The 18,397-nt window shown below is 37.6% G+C and overlaps 1 protein-coding gene across 3 annotated transcripts in view; it reads right to left on the bottom strand.

Annotated features, from left to right (window-relative positions):
- Positions 1-18,397, bottom strand: part of DPYD (dihydropyrimidine dehydrogenase) — a 922,445-nt gene that overhangs the window by 493,982 nt on the left and 410,066 nt on the right. For all 3 annotated transcript variants that reach the window (NM_174041.2, XM_059881513.1, XM_059881517.1), the window contains 1 exon segment: positions 2,462-2,646. In NM_174041.2, the coding sequence (NP_776466.1) occupies positions 2,462-2,646 (185 nt within the window).

Below are 18,397 nucleotides of genomic sequence, written 5' to 3'. Positions count from 1 at the left end.
TTTGAAATGTTGTTTAGACAAGTGAAGATGTTTAGCAGCCAGTGAGACCATGGACAGAATTTCCTACTGGAGATACACAGTAGGAAGTTAAGCACATGGGTGCCCTGGGAGAATACTAGGAATATAAGAAGAGAAGAATGAGGAAACACAAAAAAGGGTGACAGGTTTGAGGACAGAAAAAGCAAAAAGAGCCAAAGCAGGAATCCATCCTCAGTGCTTGTCATGAACTGTTCCTGCTATGTGTTTCTGAGGTCATGGGGACACTCCAAAATACAGATGTTGCTGAGCCTGCAGTGGAAACCACCACCGATGCATCTCCCCAAAACACTGAACAGCTTCCCCAGTGGCTCAGTGGTAAAGAATCTGCCAGCCATGCAGGAGACATAAGAAACGCAGGTTCTATCCTTGGGTTGAGAAGATTGCCTGGAGGAGGGCATGGCAATTCACTCCAGTATTCTTGCCTATAGAATCACATAGACAGATGAGCTTGGCAGGTTACAGTCCATAAGATCTCAAAGAGTCAGACACGACTGAAGTGACTTAGCATGCATGCATGCAAAAACACTGCTTCCTAAATCACACTTCTGTCTCAGTGCACAGCCAGTAGGGTTTACAACTATACTGCTGCTGCTGCTGCTGCTAAGTCACTTCAGTCGTGTCCAACTCTGTGCGACCCCATAGATGGCAGCCCACCAGGCTTCCTCGTCCCTCGGATTCTCTAGGCAAGAACACTGGAGTGGGTTGCCATTTCCTTCTCCAATACATGAAAGTGGAAAGTGAAAGTGAAGTCGCTCAGTCGTGTCTGACTCTTAGCGACCCCATGGACTGCAGCCTACCAGGCTCCTTCGTCCATGGGATTTTCCAGGCAAGAGTACTGGAGTGGGGTGCCATTGCCTTCTCCGCACAACCATAACTAGACCTTTATATTTCTGGGACACAAAACTCTAGTCCACATTCTGGTATCTCAAGCTCCATTACTCAGAGATGCCAAAGTGAGGTTAGTGTGAAAGTGAAAGTTGCTCAGTCGTGTCCAACTCTTTGCGATCCCATGGACTGTACAGTTCATAGAGTTCTCCAGGCCAGAATACTGGAGTAGGTAGCTGCTCCCTTCTCCAGGAGATCTTCCCAACCCAAGAATCGAACCCAGGTCTCCCACATTGCAGGTGGATTCTTTTACCAGCTGAGCCACAAGGGAGGTGCAAGTAAGTATGTTAACTGAACATAAAAATATGATGTAATCAGTACCAAGTCCAAGCCCTACCTAGGAAGTAAGTAGTCATGGATGAATTACAGAAAGAGTAGAACAATCAGAACAGACTAAATAGTCAGGACAAAGAGGAAGAAAAATAGTCAAGGAAACATTAAAGACAAAGTAAATCCTGTTAGTATGTAAGAAACCAAAGATACCAAAAGGAAGCAGGCAGGAATTATATTTTGAGTTTAGAGTCATTCCTGAATAAGAAAGAAAAATAAGAATTTTACTTACAAAAACAAACTTTTCCAGAAACATTTTATGTAAATTAGGTCACTGTGTCTACATTTAGTTAAAACATAGAGTAAGAGAAGAGAGCATTTCATCAAAAAGTAAGACAACTGAAACCTAATAGCTACGGCTTTTTATCCCCTAGACCACAAAGTTACGGTAGCAGAGTAGTTTATTTTACATTTTATCATTTTTACGTTCTGCTTGTGTATCACAAAACTCAATAGTGAAAAACATTAGAATGTACATTGATAAAATACTTGTTTTCTTTTCAATTAGGTGCATATAATTTAGGAAGCAAATAGGAGCTCACCTGTTCAAATGGACAGACAACATAATTTTCTGGATTGATAAATCTTCAGGAATATAGATTTTATATAATACTGTATATTATCCAGATTTGATAAATATATTGTCTATGTCTTAATACATTGATGAATCTTTTAAACACAGAGGATAAATAACTTCATAGCATTACACTGGTAGAAATGTACAATGAATTTTCAATCACCTAAACAGGTCTGCTATCCAGTCCACATTTAAAAACTTTTATCCAATAAAATATATATGTGACATATTTCACATATATAGTAACTATACACCTTATGCTGCTGCTGCTAAATCGCTTCAGTCGTGTCTGACTCTGTGCAACCCCAGAGACGGCAGCCCACCAGGTTCTACCATCCCTGGGTTTCTCCAGGCAAGAACACTGGAGTGGGTTGCCATTTCCTTCTCCAATGCATGAAAGTGAAAAGTGAAAGTGAAGTCACTCAGTCGTGTCCAACCCTCAGCGACCCCATGGACTGCAGCCCTCCAGGCTCTTCCATTCATGGGATTTTCCAGGCAAGAGTACTGGAGTGGGGTGCCATTGCCTTCTCCATACACCTTATAGAAATGCTCATATGAATAAGTAACAAAGATAAATGAAGTACTAATCCACTGGGAAAAAATTAACTGAATTTGATGGTAAACGCCTACCTGTATATATCTGTGAATGTACCAAGAGGCTTGCTTTCCATCATTCACGGCTTCCACTGTAGTGTTGGCTATACCAACCACATCACCACCTGCAAACACCCATGGCTCACTGGTTTGCATAGTTTCTGGATCTACTTCTGGGAGATCCCATCTGTTAAATTTTATAGGGCTCAAGGCTTCTTTTACTGCAAAAAGTGAAAGAAAGCAAGCAATGACTAATTTGTGCAACACATAACAATAATTTGAAAATTAAGAAAAATTATGGTTTAATTATTATTCAAGGGATTCAAAAAACTGTTTTTAATGAACCATAAAAATGGAAAGTTAATGAAATATCTGAGTTAACAATACATTCAAAGTGTACCGACTTAATCAACTCAAAATAAAACTCACATGTATAGATACAGGCAATATTTCAGATCTGGTATTTTTGTCTAAGAATCTTAGACAAAATGGGAGAATACAGTCCTTTAAATATTATAAATGTTATAAAAAGCATTTCTAAAACTTTGTCCATAACCATTATTTTCACAAATTTATTACTTATATGACCCCAAACTTATTTCTGTGTAACACCGGTGTAAGTTATATTATGAATTTGAGTCAATTGCCAATATCTTCCTTTCACAGAAAGTTTTATAAACAAGAAAAAATCTTATACATTTTCATCAAGATTTTTACATTTAATGTTAGGTGATTTAATGAATCAAGAATACAGTTAAAATTAGCCAGCAAAAATCAACAAATGCAAACATTAACATTAGTTCTTTGGGGAAATTTCTCTGTAAAAGAGATTTAAATTTTCTGCTAAATATGCTGTGTCCCAATGAATTTAAACATGTCAGAAAAAGGGAGAAATTGAATCCCATTAATAAAAAATTTCTAAAGAAGTTGACTAGACACATGATCTGGATATTTGGAAGAGATGAAAGAAAGTAAGTTAGATAAGAAGTTGATCTAGAGAAGAAATGAAGAAAGGTAGATCGTACCATATATGATGGAGCAAACTGAGCCAATGTTTAAGATAAAATGTTCTTTTCAGATATTCACGTGATAAATTTTAAGCAGAGCTTCTCGTGTGTCTGTGTATGTACTAAGTCACCTTAGTCATGTCCAACTCTTTGCCAACCTATGGAGTGTAGCCCACCAGGCTTCTCTGTCCATGGGATTCTTCAGGCAAGAATACTGGAGTGGGTTGCCATGCCCTTCTCTAGGTGATCTTCCTGACCCAGGGATTGAACTCACATTTCTTATGTCTTCTGCATTGATAGGTGGGTTCTTCACCACTAGTGCTACCTGGAAAGCCCTACAAGTTCTCATGATATACTAAAGGGAGCTATTCTTTACTGTAATTGAAAAGAAAATATAACTATGTAAACTAAGGGCTTCCCTTGTGGCTCAGACGGTAAGTATCTGCCTACAATGCAGGAGACCCGGGTTCGATCCCTGGGTCGGGAAGTTCCCCTGGAGAAGGAAATGGCAACCCATTCCAGTATTCTTGCCTGGAAAATTCCATGGACGGAGGAGCCCGGTAGGCTACAGTCCATGGGGTCACAAAGAGTTGGACACGACTGAGCAACTTCACTTCACTTCACTTCACTTCAAACTAAGGGAGAAGATAATAGAAGTTCTTGGAGCACAAAAGTTAGTTGTTGAATAGACTGACAATTTAAGTTCAAAATTAAATAGCCAAGTGTAAAAACAAAATAAGTTATTCTAATTTTTTTTTCCTGAACAATAAAGAAAAAATATAAAAATAAACTCTGGTACATGTTTGTAGCTTTCTGCTTGAAACAGATTAGAATTCTAGAAAACCATTAAGGGACTATTGTTTTTTTTGTTGTTGTTGTTGATTGTGCTTTCTCCACAAGACTGTAGGTTCCATGAGAACAAGAATATATCCATGCTGTGGTGCTTACCACTGTGTCACCAAGCCTAGTATATCACTTAAAACACAGAAGACACTCAATTTAATGGATAGATGAATGGATTGATGGATGGATGGATGAATAAATTAGTAGATGGGTCAATGCCATCATGCTCAGGTTTTTATTTAAAAATCTACTGTTTGTATCTCTGATGCAAATTCACCTTTCATTGAGAGCAAAATTTAATATACATATAATTATTTTCAATGCAGGATGGCATTATGAGATTTTTCTAATGTTTTTAAAGGTCGCATGGAAAGAAACCTTAACATTTGTTCCCTATTGCATAAAAGATCATCACTACCATCTGTTGACAGTTACCTGAGTTTCAAAACTTTGATAGTGAGCATGACTCATCTGTTCAACTTATTATAATAAAGGTAACTGTTAACACACCATCATTGAATGGTATAGCCGCAAGGGAAGCCCAAGAATACTGGAGCAGGTAGCTGATCTTTTCTCCAGGGGATCTTCCTGACCCAGGAATCGAACCAGGGTCTCCTGCATTGCAGGCAGATTCTCTACCAATGGAGCTATCAGGGAAGTCCCATAGATAAGCATAAACATATGCAAGAGATAAAAAATAATTCTCCTGTATAAGAAATGACCTTATTTGTCCAAGACTTTGATACAACCTTGTCCTGTATAGAATATGAAATAAAGATGATTTTTAAATGAGAAGGAATTCGAAACTATTTCACTAGGAGATCAAAGCCTTTTTATACATTTTTCTCATTTTTTATAGGAATACTCTTGAAGGTTAGCACAGATTTCACTTTAAGCTTGAGCAAGGCAGGGATTATGCCTTAGTTATCTTTGATTTCCCACAGCAGCTATTAGTCAAAGCCATATATACTGTGAAGTTATTGAAGATTAAGCTCCAGGGTCCCTCACTTGCATGGGCCTCTTTCAAGACCTAAATTTGAATTTGCAATTTTTTTCTTTTTTTATAGAAAAGCCCTCAAATTATATAGGCTTCAGGTCTCACAAAATTTGAATCTATTCAAGCTCAGTGAATTGTAAATAGTAGGTGCTGAATAAATGCTTGAATTAAAGTGAAATTCATGAGTAATGTGTTTTATACTTTTTTATGATTTAATGCACATGGTATGATTCACTTTAATATTAGAGTGCCATTACTAATTCAGTCAATAAATAGTCAGGAGATGTTACTAGAAGTTTAATAAGTAATTATTGCATTTCTTAAAATATTTAGCACCAACACTATAAATCAACCTAGGAATATGTATTTGTGAATTCAAAAGCACTAATTCTATTCACAGGTCTTTCCATTAGATACACATTGTATTATTTTATGTCTCTAGACATTCATATATACTCATGTTTACTTTTTAAATTATACTCTCTTTCCTCAATATTTGATTCAATTATAACTTAAAGACTTAGATCTGACTACAAACTGTTTTAATTATATTCTATCATTTGTAACATCCAACTAACTTCATAAATAATCAAATAATTTCCTGATACTCTATTCCAAAAGAGAATTTATGCCTCATATTAAAATTATCTCAGCTCTCTTTTAAAAATCATCTATTTAATTCCCCCCTACTCTTTTTTAGAGGCCTTCAAGTTTAAAATGTCCATAGGTTCATTTAATAAATAAATAGAACGCAATGAGAGACCAAGCATTTGGTTATGCTGTTATGAAATAGTATAGCAAAACTTACATCAATCAAAATAAAAATCGTTTCTTTGCATTTTAATATCTAATAGTTCAACTTGTCCTTTATCATTTGGACAAACTTTATCATTGAAAAAGTAGAACATGGACAGCTTATAAGAATATAAGTGACCCTTAAGTGAGTCAGAAATGTTTTCTATCAGTGGCACTAAGCAGCTAACACAAGAATGACTGTTCATTACAACTAGAGAAGCAGATAATTAGGATCATTTCCCTATAAGCACAATAGACTCAATATTTAAGCATGAGAGGTAGAGAGAGAGAAAGAAAGAGACAGAGAGAAAGAGGGGGGATCATTAATTTTCTGAAATTTTGTTGATTCTGACTGGATCCAAGTAACACTTGGATACTGCGGATCCAAGTAACACTTTTTCACAATTTCAATGACTCCTTTGAAAGACAGCAGTTATTTCCATCATTTAATCATACTTTTAAAGCTCCAAAGTATTTAAGTTAGAATGCAAATTAAAGATTCAGTGAAAAAAACTACACGTGCTTTTATTCATAATTTGTCAGAAAGGAGTTCATTTATTTAGCTGCTTCTTACGAGGGAGACTTTCATCGTCATTGTAACCATCCTTCTATGAACTCCTCACAGCTGATACGCCTTACATCTCTGCTGATACGTCTAACTTGGGATACAATAAAAATAAGTCTCAGAAGGATATCTTCTGTTCTGCCTTTATCTGGCTTGGAAAGAGTGAAAGCATAAGTGGATGAAAAATGTATATTTACATTTGCAAACCAAATAACTGCTTGTCATTTCCTGTGAAGTGTTAAATGAATATTAATAGAAGGATTGTATTATTTTCTTTCTTGTTTATAAAATAATGGGGGTGGGTAGAGTGGGATTTTCTGTTACAATCATACACAGTTTCCCCACAGATTTTCGTGAGATTGCATCTTGCTGGAGACTGCAGCATATGCCCTGGTAGCTCCGTAGATGAACAGAAAAAGAACTTGAAAAAGAATCCTAAAATGTGCTTATTCACAGCCTATATTATTCTGCAAATGGGAGAGAAATGTGTTAAATGATATGGTGCCTGGAATTTTATGCAGTCTTTAAAAGGAACAAAAACATCCTTTATTCATACCAAACATTCAAGATTTATGTTAATTTTCGGCTTTAATTACTACTATGTTCCAATGAGCTGATTTAAAAAACAAAGACACTCTGAGGTAGCTTTAAAACAAGAAACGGTTTTGAAATAGGAACTTTTAGTCAACTTAATGTTATGCATGAAATGATTTTTTTATATAGACTTAATTGTATTGTGACACACAAGTTCTTCAATAAGCCACAGCTTAAAATTGCAGAAACCCTCCCTGAGGGACACATCACTAGCAGATGCAGATTGCCAAGGTCAATTAAACTGATGTAGCTGTGCTGTCATATATGTAGAAGAGAAACCCGTGAGCATATGACAAGTATATTTCTCAGTGTTTATAAAAAGATGTCAAAGATGTTATATTTTAGTACATAAATATAAATTAATTCTCCATAAACAATAAAACAATACAACAGAAATTATAATGAAGAAGGATTATTAGTATTTTTCAGTGAATTTGAGATGCTATAAAACAATGGGGGGAATAAAAAAAATTCCAACATTTATAAGAAAATGATATCTTGAAAACAGATGAATTCATCTATGTGCTTGTTGTTTAATTTTACATAACCTCTTAGCCAATAGGACCAAAGCACAATGAAACAAAACGACAAGCTGAGGCAATAACCTCAGTAAATCAGAGCTGAAAACAAAATATCAGCAAGAGCAAATAAATTCTAATTACAGGGCCAGGATATCAGAACTGTTTAAATAGAATAAGCTGGGGTGAGGAGGGGACAGAACCACAGAATGCCTAAGAATATCAAGTCCCGAAGGCATGAGCTCTGTCCTCACATCTCCCTCTTCCTCTAAGTATTCGAATCAATATGCAGTCCATTCCCAAACACGAGGGAGAGAACAATGAAGGTTCATCAACTTCTTTCTGTAAACCCCTTAAGAGTCAACCTTGATACTTTACCTTCCTCCCCTTCTTGGACTTCAAGTAACTCTGGTTCTTTTTAGAATATCATCTTTCTCTTATTCTCCTCTGTCACCTCCTACGTTGAATGAAAGTGAAAGCTGCTCAGTAGTGTCCGACTCTTTGCGACCCCATGAACCATTACAATCCATGAAATTCTCCAGGCCAGGGTACTGGCATGGGTAGCTTTTCCCTTCTCCAGGAGCTCTTCCCAACCCAGGGATTGAACCCAGGTCTCCGGCATTGCAAGCGGACTCTTACCTGCTGAGCCACAAGGGAAGCCCAAGAATACTGGAGAGGGTAGCCTATCCCTTCTCCAGTGGATCTTTCCAACCTTGGAATCGAACTGGGGTCTCCTGCATTGCAGGTGGATTCTTTACCAACTGAGCTATCAGGGAAGCCCTAGGTTGAATAACCTGGGTCTCTCTTCTCACTGCAATTCTCACATCTTCTTCTATCTAATTTCTTAATTTACACTGACTTCCTACCTTTTTCACCACCCAATTATTCCTTTCAGTTTATCCCTCTTATGAAAATATGGTGTTTATTGTCACCAAATTCCATGACCTCAGTCCTCCTCGCTTTTCCCTTTCTATAGCACCCATTAGCTGAATCATGTTAATTTTGATCTCTTTCTCTGATTTGCAGAATGCTACTCTATCTGGGCTCTCATTCTTTTTAAACTGTCCATGGGCTCCATCTGGCTACGCCTCATCTCATCCTCCTCCTCTTTGTAGCTCTCAAACATCATCTGCTACACTTCACTGCATCAGAAATTATAGTCATGCAGTCCATGGGGTAGCAAAAAGTCGGACACGACTGAGTGACTTCACTTCACTTCACTTCTGTCTTTAAACTTCATCTCGCTGGAAGTGACTTCAAATGCTACCTTCCACTTTTTTATTCTGACACTCCCATCTGCCTGGTTAGAGATTCCAATGTGGATGTTCTACTGTCCCTCCTAAATCATCACATCTAAAACCCAGTTCAACAGCTTCCTCTGGGCCTTTCACATTTTACAAGTGATTATCAGTAAGCTTGGTTTTTCATGTCTCCTTCTCATTGTGACCACCAAAGCTTCACTGAAACTCTCTTCACTATGATGATCCAGAGGGCCATATCCAGCGACTCTTCCAGTGATCGGCCCAGTTCAGGACCAGGACTAGGGTGAGGTGGGGTGAGGCATCCAAATAGTAAGATTTAAGAAGGTCTTTAGGCACAAGATCATGCAAAGGCAGTTCAGTGCCTCAACTGTCTCAACCTAAGCATGGGACTGCCTTCCTTGACTTCTCAGGAGCTCTCAATAGATAACCACTTCCTCCTCATAAAAGTCCCTTATCTAGGCTTCAATGACACCACACTTCCTGCTTTTCCATGTGCCTCCATGATCACACTTTAACCTTTACTGCTGTTTTTTTCTCTTCTCCTTTACCAAAAAACAAAAACCTGGAAATAGGCCTTAATTTTGGTATAATTTTTCAATTTTTTCTCTCCAATCATCTTATTATGTGGCCAATTACCATATACTAACAACTGAACAGAAGGAAACGCTCTCCTAGTTACTTCCTACATCTCATTCAGGTCATCCTCACCTAATGAAGAACAAGAAAAGCAATTAGCATTTATTGATCCCTTGTGTATGGCAGACATATCCGATTCTGGATGTTTCCATACAGTAATCTCATTTAGATCACAACACAATTCTTTAAGTTAGGTATTATTAGTAGCATCCTAAATACAGCTAAGAGATGGAAAAGTCAGTATATCAGTTTAGCCACTCAGTCGTGTCCGACTCTTTGTGACCCCATGGACTGCAGCATGCCAGGCTTCTCTGTCCAAGACCAGCTCCTATGAAACCAGTTATTTCTCACTTCCAAGCTCTTCTTGCCACTGACCCTTGGTGTGAGGGCAAGAAAAAGCCAGGGATAGACCAAAAACCGTCTCTCTACTGGGAACAATGCTGCTAAGTCGCTTCAGTCAAATCTGACTCTGTGCGACCCCATAGACGGCAGCCCACCAGGCTACTCCGTCCCTGGGATTCTCCAGGCAAGAACACTGGAGTGGGTTGCCATTTCCTTCTCCAATGCATGAAAGTGAAAAGTGAAAGTGAAGTCGCTTAGTTTTGTCCGACTCTTCACGACCCCATGGACTGCAGCCTACCAGGCTCCTCCACCCATAGGATTTTCCAGGCAAGAGTACTGGAGTGGGGTGCCATTGCCTTCTCCAAACAATGGGAGAAGGCAATGGCACCTTCTTCTTCTTCTTCTGGGAACAATGGGAATAACTAAAATGAAGCAGATTAGAGTTGAAGAGACAGTGATTATTTTTCTTGTAGGTCTTATTTCCACAATTTGAGAGTCAGTTCATTATAGAGAAGAAGCCCAAATATTTCCCTTTAAAAATAAAGCTTCTAAAGAAGGTCTCTGGGCTTCTCAAGTGGCTCAGTGGTAAAGAATCTGCCTGCTAAGCAGGAGATACATGTTCGATCTCTGGGTTGGGAAGATCCTCTGCACAAGGAAATGGCAACCCACTACAGTATTCTTGCCTGGAAAATCCCATATCCAGAGGAGCCTGGCAGGTTACAGTTCATGGGGGTTTCAAAGAGTTGGACAGGACTTAGCAATTAAACAGCAACAAAGAAAGACTCTATATGACAATTACGCTGACAAGTAGAATAGGCACTTGGCTAATATCTTTTGATTGATTTAACTATTTGAATTATCCACTGCTATATTAAAAAAAAAATGTTCATTTGGATATGCTTGTAGAACTCAGACAATGTAAAAGTACAGATTTAATTTTCTTTCCTTCCTTGCCCAGGATAAGCTTAGGCTCCCCAAATTAAATACAAAAGATAGATGTCAATAATAGCCTGTAGCAACTCCTTTTGTTTTACTTGTATTCTACAGGGAGTCTCCTTCTCATTTCCTAAACTGACCAACTAATCAATTCAGAATTAAAATTGCCTAAGCACTTCACCTTGATTTGCTTATTCCTCTGCAATAATTCCATCTATTTAAAACACTAAACTCCTTGAAGATTTGATTTCATTTTCTCTGGAAGAGATCTCTCAAGGAGGTCAGTGTCCTTGAAGAAAATATATGGGGATTGTTTTCAAATTCTCTGTTGGATTCCCAAATGCTGCACTTTGATTTGCTTATTTATATTCAATGATACCGTCTACTTAAGACTACAAACTCCTTGAAGGAATAGACCATCCTTTAATCTGATTTGGACTATAATCATCATAATTCTATGCACATTTGGGTGCTTAATACCTCTTGATAATTAGGAGACAGTGAAAAAAAAGTGGAAAGGCTACTGAAATATTTTATATAACTTCTCAGTGAAAGAACTTTTTAAAATGTTGAATGATATCATCAAGTGTTAGAAATAATTACAGAAAGGGGTTAAAAAATGTTTAATATAAAATCCTCATTTGCTGCATTTAAAGCATAAATAAAAACAAATAGAAAGCCAGAAGTAAATTACACTACTTGTGAAAACAATATTATTAAAATATAAGTGAATACTGAAAAATATTTTAATTAACAAAATAAATCAAATGGAAAAGATTCCCTAAATAGAGCTTTAAAAGTAAGTCTATGTGTGTTTGACTGCCATGACTAATTATGTATCCATGTAATGTGTGTTCAATTTGGGCTTATTTAAATAGCAGAAATGCTCATTAGCTGCAGTATATCTGTGAAGCTTCAGTAAACAGTTTAATGGTTTTTATGTTTAACCAATTTCATAAGTTCCTGTAATTTTAGCTTTAGCAGCTCATTAATGTTATTTTTTGATATCCATCTTATGACTTTTTTTCCTTGTCAATCGGTGGCAGGCAGATTTCAGTGCAAATTTAAAACATACAATAGAATTTATTTTAAACAATTTTAGCACGTAAGTAAATGCAAAAGTCAAAAATATAGGTTCTCTATAGAGTATTGATTGTATTACTATGTAGTCAATAAATATCTTTGGTACTGACAAAGGCTACATATTAAATAGAATTTGTGATGATAATAATGACAAATAATTATTGAGTGCCCCCATGAACATGTAGCTGGTTCTGGACGAGTCAACTCATGTTATCTCTTTGTATTTTCACAGAAGAGGTATTACTTTAATTGTATAGTTAGGAAACTGAGACTGAGCTAAGTTACACAGATTACTATCTCATAATTTGAACCTAACTACAAGCCACTATCGCTGTTCTAAGTGGGAATACCTGGAGTTCTTTATGGGCATTTGGAGATAAATACCTAAACCTTAGGAGAGGGCCCTACAACTTAAGATTAGATATAGTCATAGGATGGAAGAAGTTCTTAGAGAAAGAGCACAAGTCTGGGTAAAAATAGAATGAACCATTTATTTTTAAAGTGGTAGCAATCACTACCTGAGCTAAAGCCAGAAGAGGAATCATCAGAGTTTCATGAAGATCAAGGTATTTCTTTGTCACACAAGCCAAGAAGTGGTAATTTTAAGAAATGCCAAATACAAGAGAAATGTAAGGTAGATAACTAGATTTGAGGATCTGGAGGTCAATGAGCAGTAAAAAGAGGACTTTCGTAGATAAATGATGAAGGCAAAAATCAGAATAAAAGGGGTTAAGGAGAAAAGATCTGGCAAAGACAGCAAGGCAGTGCATACAGGATAGTCTTCTGGGAGTTTAATAACGATTGCATAGGGAAAAAAATTAAGGCAGTAGCTTGCATTCATTCATTCTATTAGCAAATATTCATTTATTATCTACTGTGTAGTAAATCCAGCTGTAGGCACTGTAGTACAGCACAGATAAGGGACCTGTCCTTGTATGATGTACATTTCAGTTGGCAGAAGATAAAATAAATAAAAGTAAATAAGTGAACCAAATGATGGTGAAAATGGCTATGAAGAGAATGACATGAATGAGAGTGTTACGTGGGGAGGGGACTGAGAAGTAGAAGAGGTGCTGTAGTGGGGATGCAGGGGCACAGACGATTCTTAGATGAGATGACATCTGAGCTAATACATAAAGGATAAGACAGGGATAGCAGGTGAGGACCTTGAGGCAGATCATTCCAGGCAGAGGGAACCATTACAGAGGAGTTAGAATGAGCGGAAGTTGATGCATTTGGAGAGCTGAAGGGAGACTTTATGTGGGTAGAAGGAAGCAAGCGAGAAGAGAGGAGGCCAAGAGATAGGCAGAGGCTGATCGAGGAGGGCTTCAGAAGCTGGGAAGGATTTTATTCTAAATAAAGTAGGACAAAGTAGAATTGATTTGTTTTATGTATTTCATTCTAAATAAAGTAGGAAACCACTGGAGGGTTTGGAACAGGGGGATGAAATGATGTAATTTCTGTTTATAAAGCTGATTCTGATAGGATTACAAGGAAGAAAGAGTAAATGCAAGGTGACCAGTGAGAAGGTTACTAGTTTCTATGCAAGTGACAGTGGCCAGCATCTAACCATTGCCTCAACAGAAGGAGGACTGCCGGTCTTCATGTGACACTTTACATAAACATCACTTTCAAATGTTCTTGTCTTTACCTTGAATTTTCTGTAGGGGCATTTAGAATAGAGCAATCATTTCATTCTGTTCATCCCAACATTTATCCATCTCTTCATTCATCCATTTATCCATTCATTCAGTGACCCCTTGAGACTGCTGGCTACTTTGGATTAAAATATGAATAAATTATCCTGCAGTCCTACTGTCAACATAATTAGAATACAGAAAGTGTATGGATTGAAACAGGAGAAGACCAGGAGCAGATTAACTATATGTTTTACTCTGTGGTGAGGGGAACGTATTTCATCGACATGGCCCTTTAGATTTCAGGTACCCACCAACTTTAGAATAAAATTCAAATACTTTAGTCTTACACTAAAACATTTTGTGAATTAGCAATGGTATATTTCAATGATATATATTATATGACTTTTTCTTGTTGGATGCCTTATGATCTAGCTGAAGGAATTACCCCTTGTATTATCCATCCTGTTCACTCTGACAAAATGTGCTTTTCCCTTGTCTCTAGTGTCTTAATTCCAACCCACTTCCCATCTCTATTACAAATACCCCTGCCTCTGTAAAACCTTCTTTGATGATTACAGCTGCAAGTCATCTCTCCATCCTGTGTGTTATGCTAACAGTGTATCTATTTCTCCTTGAGTCTACCTAATGGCATTTTTATGTGCATTTTCCCTCTCCCTTAGACTGCAAGCTCCTGTAGACAGAGTCAATGCATTCATTTTTTGTGAACTCAGGAGAACTTAACACAGAATCTAATAAACCGAGAATGAAAGCATAGGAAGTAAAGTCCCACAAGTATGTAGGAGGGCAGATTAGAAGGGTGTCAGAATTAAATAGAAGCATTTGGTTTCAATCCCACCATCAGGGGAGAATAACTTTAGATTCTAAAGCATGAGAGTAATGCAATGATACTGATGATCTAGTAGCTCATTTGGCATCAGTGTTCAAATACAGGGAAAACACTGGGCCGTATTAAACCAAGTGAATCATCACTATACTTTTCAGAGGACTTGGAAAATCACTGGATGTTCGCTGAATACAATATGCTTGGTACTCTTTCATGCACTTGTATGGAAAAAGTGGTTGTGTAATTGAAAGTCCCTTGAAAACATTTTAAAGAGCTTCATAATCACAAAATACTATAAGAATGGTTAGAATGGAAACAAGGTGGGCATGAGATAGCATTGGAACATACAAAGCTTGAGTGAGACCTCTGAATACATGTTCAAATAAGAGCTGGCTTTCTCCTCCAGCAATGCCAGCATGTTGGGGAAATCTAATAAATTATATGAACATATTATATTTACATTAGGTAGCTTCCATATTTGGGGGCTATATATTAAATATGCTTCCCAGCAGCTATTTGGTAAAGAATCCACCTGCATTTCATGAGACACAGGAGACACGGGTTCAATCCCTGGGTCAGGAAGATCATCTGGAACCCACTCCAGTATTCCTGCCCACTCCCACTCCAGTATTCTTGCCTGGAGAAACCCATGGAGAGAGGAGCCTGGCTGGCTACAGTCCACTGGGCTGCAAAGAGTTGGACACAATTGAAGTGACTTAGCACATATTAAATATGATTCAATGTAATTTCCTAATTCATAAAATTACAACTTATATGCATGTAGGTCAATATCTAATTTATCTGTCTGCTGCTGCTGCTGCTAAGTTGCTTCGCTTAGGTCTGACTCTGTGCTACCCCATAGATGGCAGCCCACCAGGCTCCCCCGTCCCTGGGATTCTCCAGGCAAGAACACTGGAGTGGGTTGCCATTTCCTTCTCCAATGCGTGAAAGTGAAAAGTGAAAGTGAAGTTGCTCAGTCGTGTCCAACTCTTAGCGATCCCTTGGAGTGCAGCCCACCAGGCTCCTCCGTCCGTGGGACTCTCCAGGCAAGAGTACTGGAATGGGGTGCCATTGCCTTCTCCGAATTTATCTGTCTAAAATAGGTATATTGTTATTTTTATTTTGTGCTTTCAGCCAAGAACACAAATGCAAAGTAATTAACAATAATCTGTAATATGAAATATATATTACTAAGATAATTAGTGTAAAATCTACATCATTCCTCAATTTTTAATTTGACTAAATTTTGTATCTTGATTTTACATCATAGCAGCTTACTATATTTTAACACTTAACAAGAATATCAGGTTTAAGAATAAACTTTTAGTGTACCATGAACTAACTAGTATTTAAAAGGCAAATATAATAGGCTATATCAATAAAGCTCTTGACATGTATTACAGTCACTATATGCTGAATACCATTTTCCTACATTTGAAGATTTCTGTTCTCTGAAACAATTTTGTTATTTTTCCATTTTCTCCCTTCTTTTCCCAGCAAAACTTGTTACATGCCGCTGCTCTACTTCTTGTGTGTAATCTTTGATTTGATGGAAAAGTACTGATTTATCCACTGTCTCCCTGTAAGAATGCATATGATATCAACCACTAGTGAAACCTGGAAAATAAAGATAAGGGAAGGCTCTGAACAGAGCTGTTCACTGGGGAAACAAACCTATTCCTATGCAGTTATTAGAGGGAAGTAAAATAATTGCAGAAATATCATGTTATGCTTCCAATGGATGTCCAAGGCAGTTGTAAGTGATGTGATGTTGATTCCAAATCACTTTCAACACTGTTATCAGTTTGACCTCCTTCCTCATCACCTCCACCCCTTTACAGTAATTCCAAAGAAAAACTATGCAAAGACTCCATTATTTTGGATAGTTATTATGCAGAAATGCCAGTACGTGCTTTAAATTCTACCACTTTATCCTCACTCTTCACAGTATATTCTATCATAAAAAGATAATAAATTTTTCAGTGAGAAAAAAAAATCTGATAATTAGGGCAATCTTTAAGAAAGTATGTACAGTTTTACTATTGGTTTTCTGAGAATGCTACTTTTCTAAAACAGGGTTAAAAGCAAGACAATGTACAGGGACTGAAAAGGGATTTATTCTCATCACTGGGCCAACAATACAAAGGATATATCAATGTTTTATTTCTCAGGATAATGGAAAGGTAGTATCAGGAACTACATGCATTAGTAAAACTGGGGGAGGTGCAGAATCACAGACTAAAACTGTCTTGATGCCCATGTCCTCCTAAAATATTTACCATCTAAAGATAAGCATAAGAAAGGCTGACTTTTTTTCCTGTTCATAATATGACAGATTCTTCTTGATTTCCAGAAGAAATGCCACATGTCCTCTTTATTCATACTTTTAAGAAACTGTCATCTAAGCTATAAGTTATAATAGTCTTTATTCATTAATCCAACCAATGAATAACCACTATTCTAGACACTAGGTTATGAAAGTGAAAAGACAAATGATATATAATGATACCTACTGTCTCTTTTCAATCTGAAACGTCTTAGTTCTAGTCCTATTTCCAGCTGTTGAATGGATTAGCAAATCCAAATGAAACACATCACCATTTCCCTCGGATCTATTTGCTCTACCTGCTGCATTCATGAGTTCTTCAGGCATTATATGGACATATCTGATTATATCCAGTTAGATCCCATGCTAGATTTTCCATATTCCACCTCTTTATCAAACAGATGACCAAATCATTAATGTCTGTGTAAAAAATACGTCTGGATTCTGGATGTTCTTCAGTAGTGCTATGTCCTTTAACTTAACTTAAGCCTTAAGCAGTAACCATGCAAATTGACAGTCTTTTAACTGGTTTCATCAATACTATTCTGTCTTACTCCAAAGCCATCTTTATCACTATCACTGCCACCTTGGAGAAGCATGTTTATTTCACACTCCTGATGCTTCTTTTCATGTGGGGGAACAAATATTGGTATAATACTTGTGGTGTCACTCTGTATCTCACCTATCTTTAAAAAGCTGCAATCGGTAATTATAATTAGCAGATATGAAAGAAGAAATTAGGCTTGTGTGGCATCACCAATGCAACGAACCTGAACTTGGGCAAACTCCAGGAGATGGTGAGGAACAGGGAGGCGTGGCACACTCCAATCCATGGGGCTGCAAAGAGCGACTGGGCGACTGAACAACAACAGCACACCCTTGCCAAGAGTATAGCTTGACAGCTAGCTGCCCAGTTGAGGGTGCCTCCCTTCCTTTAAATTAAAAATCTTCCTGCTTCAGCTTCCCAACAGGGAACCTGCATTGTTGTATCACACCTGTGACTGGTGAGTAACTTACCTACTTCAGGCATCTAATAGCAGGAAACACATTTGTCTTCTGATATGAAGCACCTCAAGGGTGACTTCATGGTTTCCCAACTATTTGAAGAATATTATAAATGGTTCAAACCCAAGTAGAGAGAAGGAAGATCCAGCACCTACCAGAATTGCTACATTAACATAAAGATCTCTCCAATATTTAAGCCTCCTCATTTATCAGTTGGGTGTGTATAGGACAAAATTCACAACCCCTGGGTTAGCATGTAAGTCTCCTAATTTCACCTAAATTTGTAGACAAATTTCCTCCAATCTTACCGCTATCCACTTCCCACCTTATCTTAACATGCAGCATGTGCTCCAGCTAAACAGAATTTCTCACTGCTGTCTGGTCACCTGAGGCCATTTATCAGCTTGCACCTTGTGTATGATATTCCCTCTAACAGAGAAAATCCTTGTTGTTGTTCAGTCACTAAGTCGTGTCCAACTCTTTGCAACCCCATGGACTGAAGCACACCAGGCTATCCTGTCCTTCACCATCTCCTGGAGCTTGCTCAAACTCATGTCCATTGAGTCGGTGATGCTATCT

The sequence above is a fragment of the Bos taurus genome, chromosome 3 (assembly GCF_002263795.3).
Source record: "Bos taurus isolate L1 Dominette 01449 registration number 42190680 breed Hereford chromosome 3, ARS-UCD2.0, whole genome shotgun sequence".
NCBI lineage: Eukaryota > Metazoa > Chordata > Mammalia > Artiodactyla > Bovidae > Bos > Bos taurus.
The sequence above is the reverse complement of the archived record's forward strand: the minus strand, read 5'-3'. Positions and strand labels throughout refer to the sequence as shown.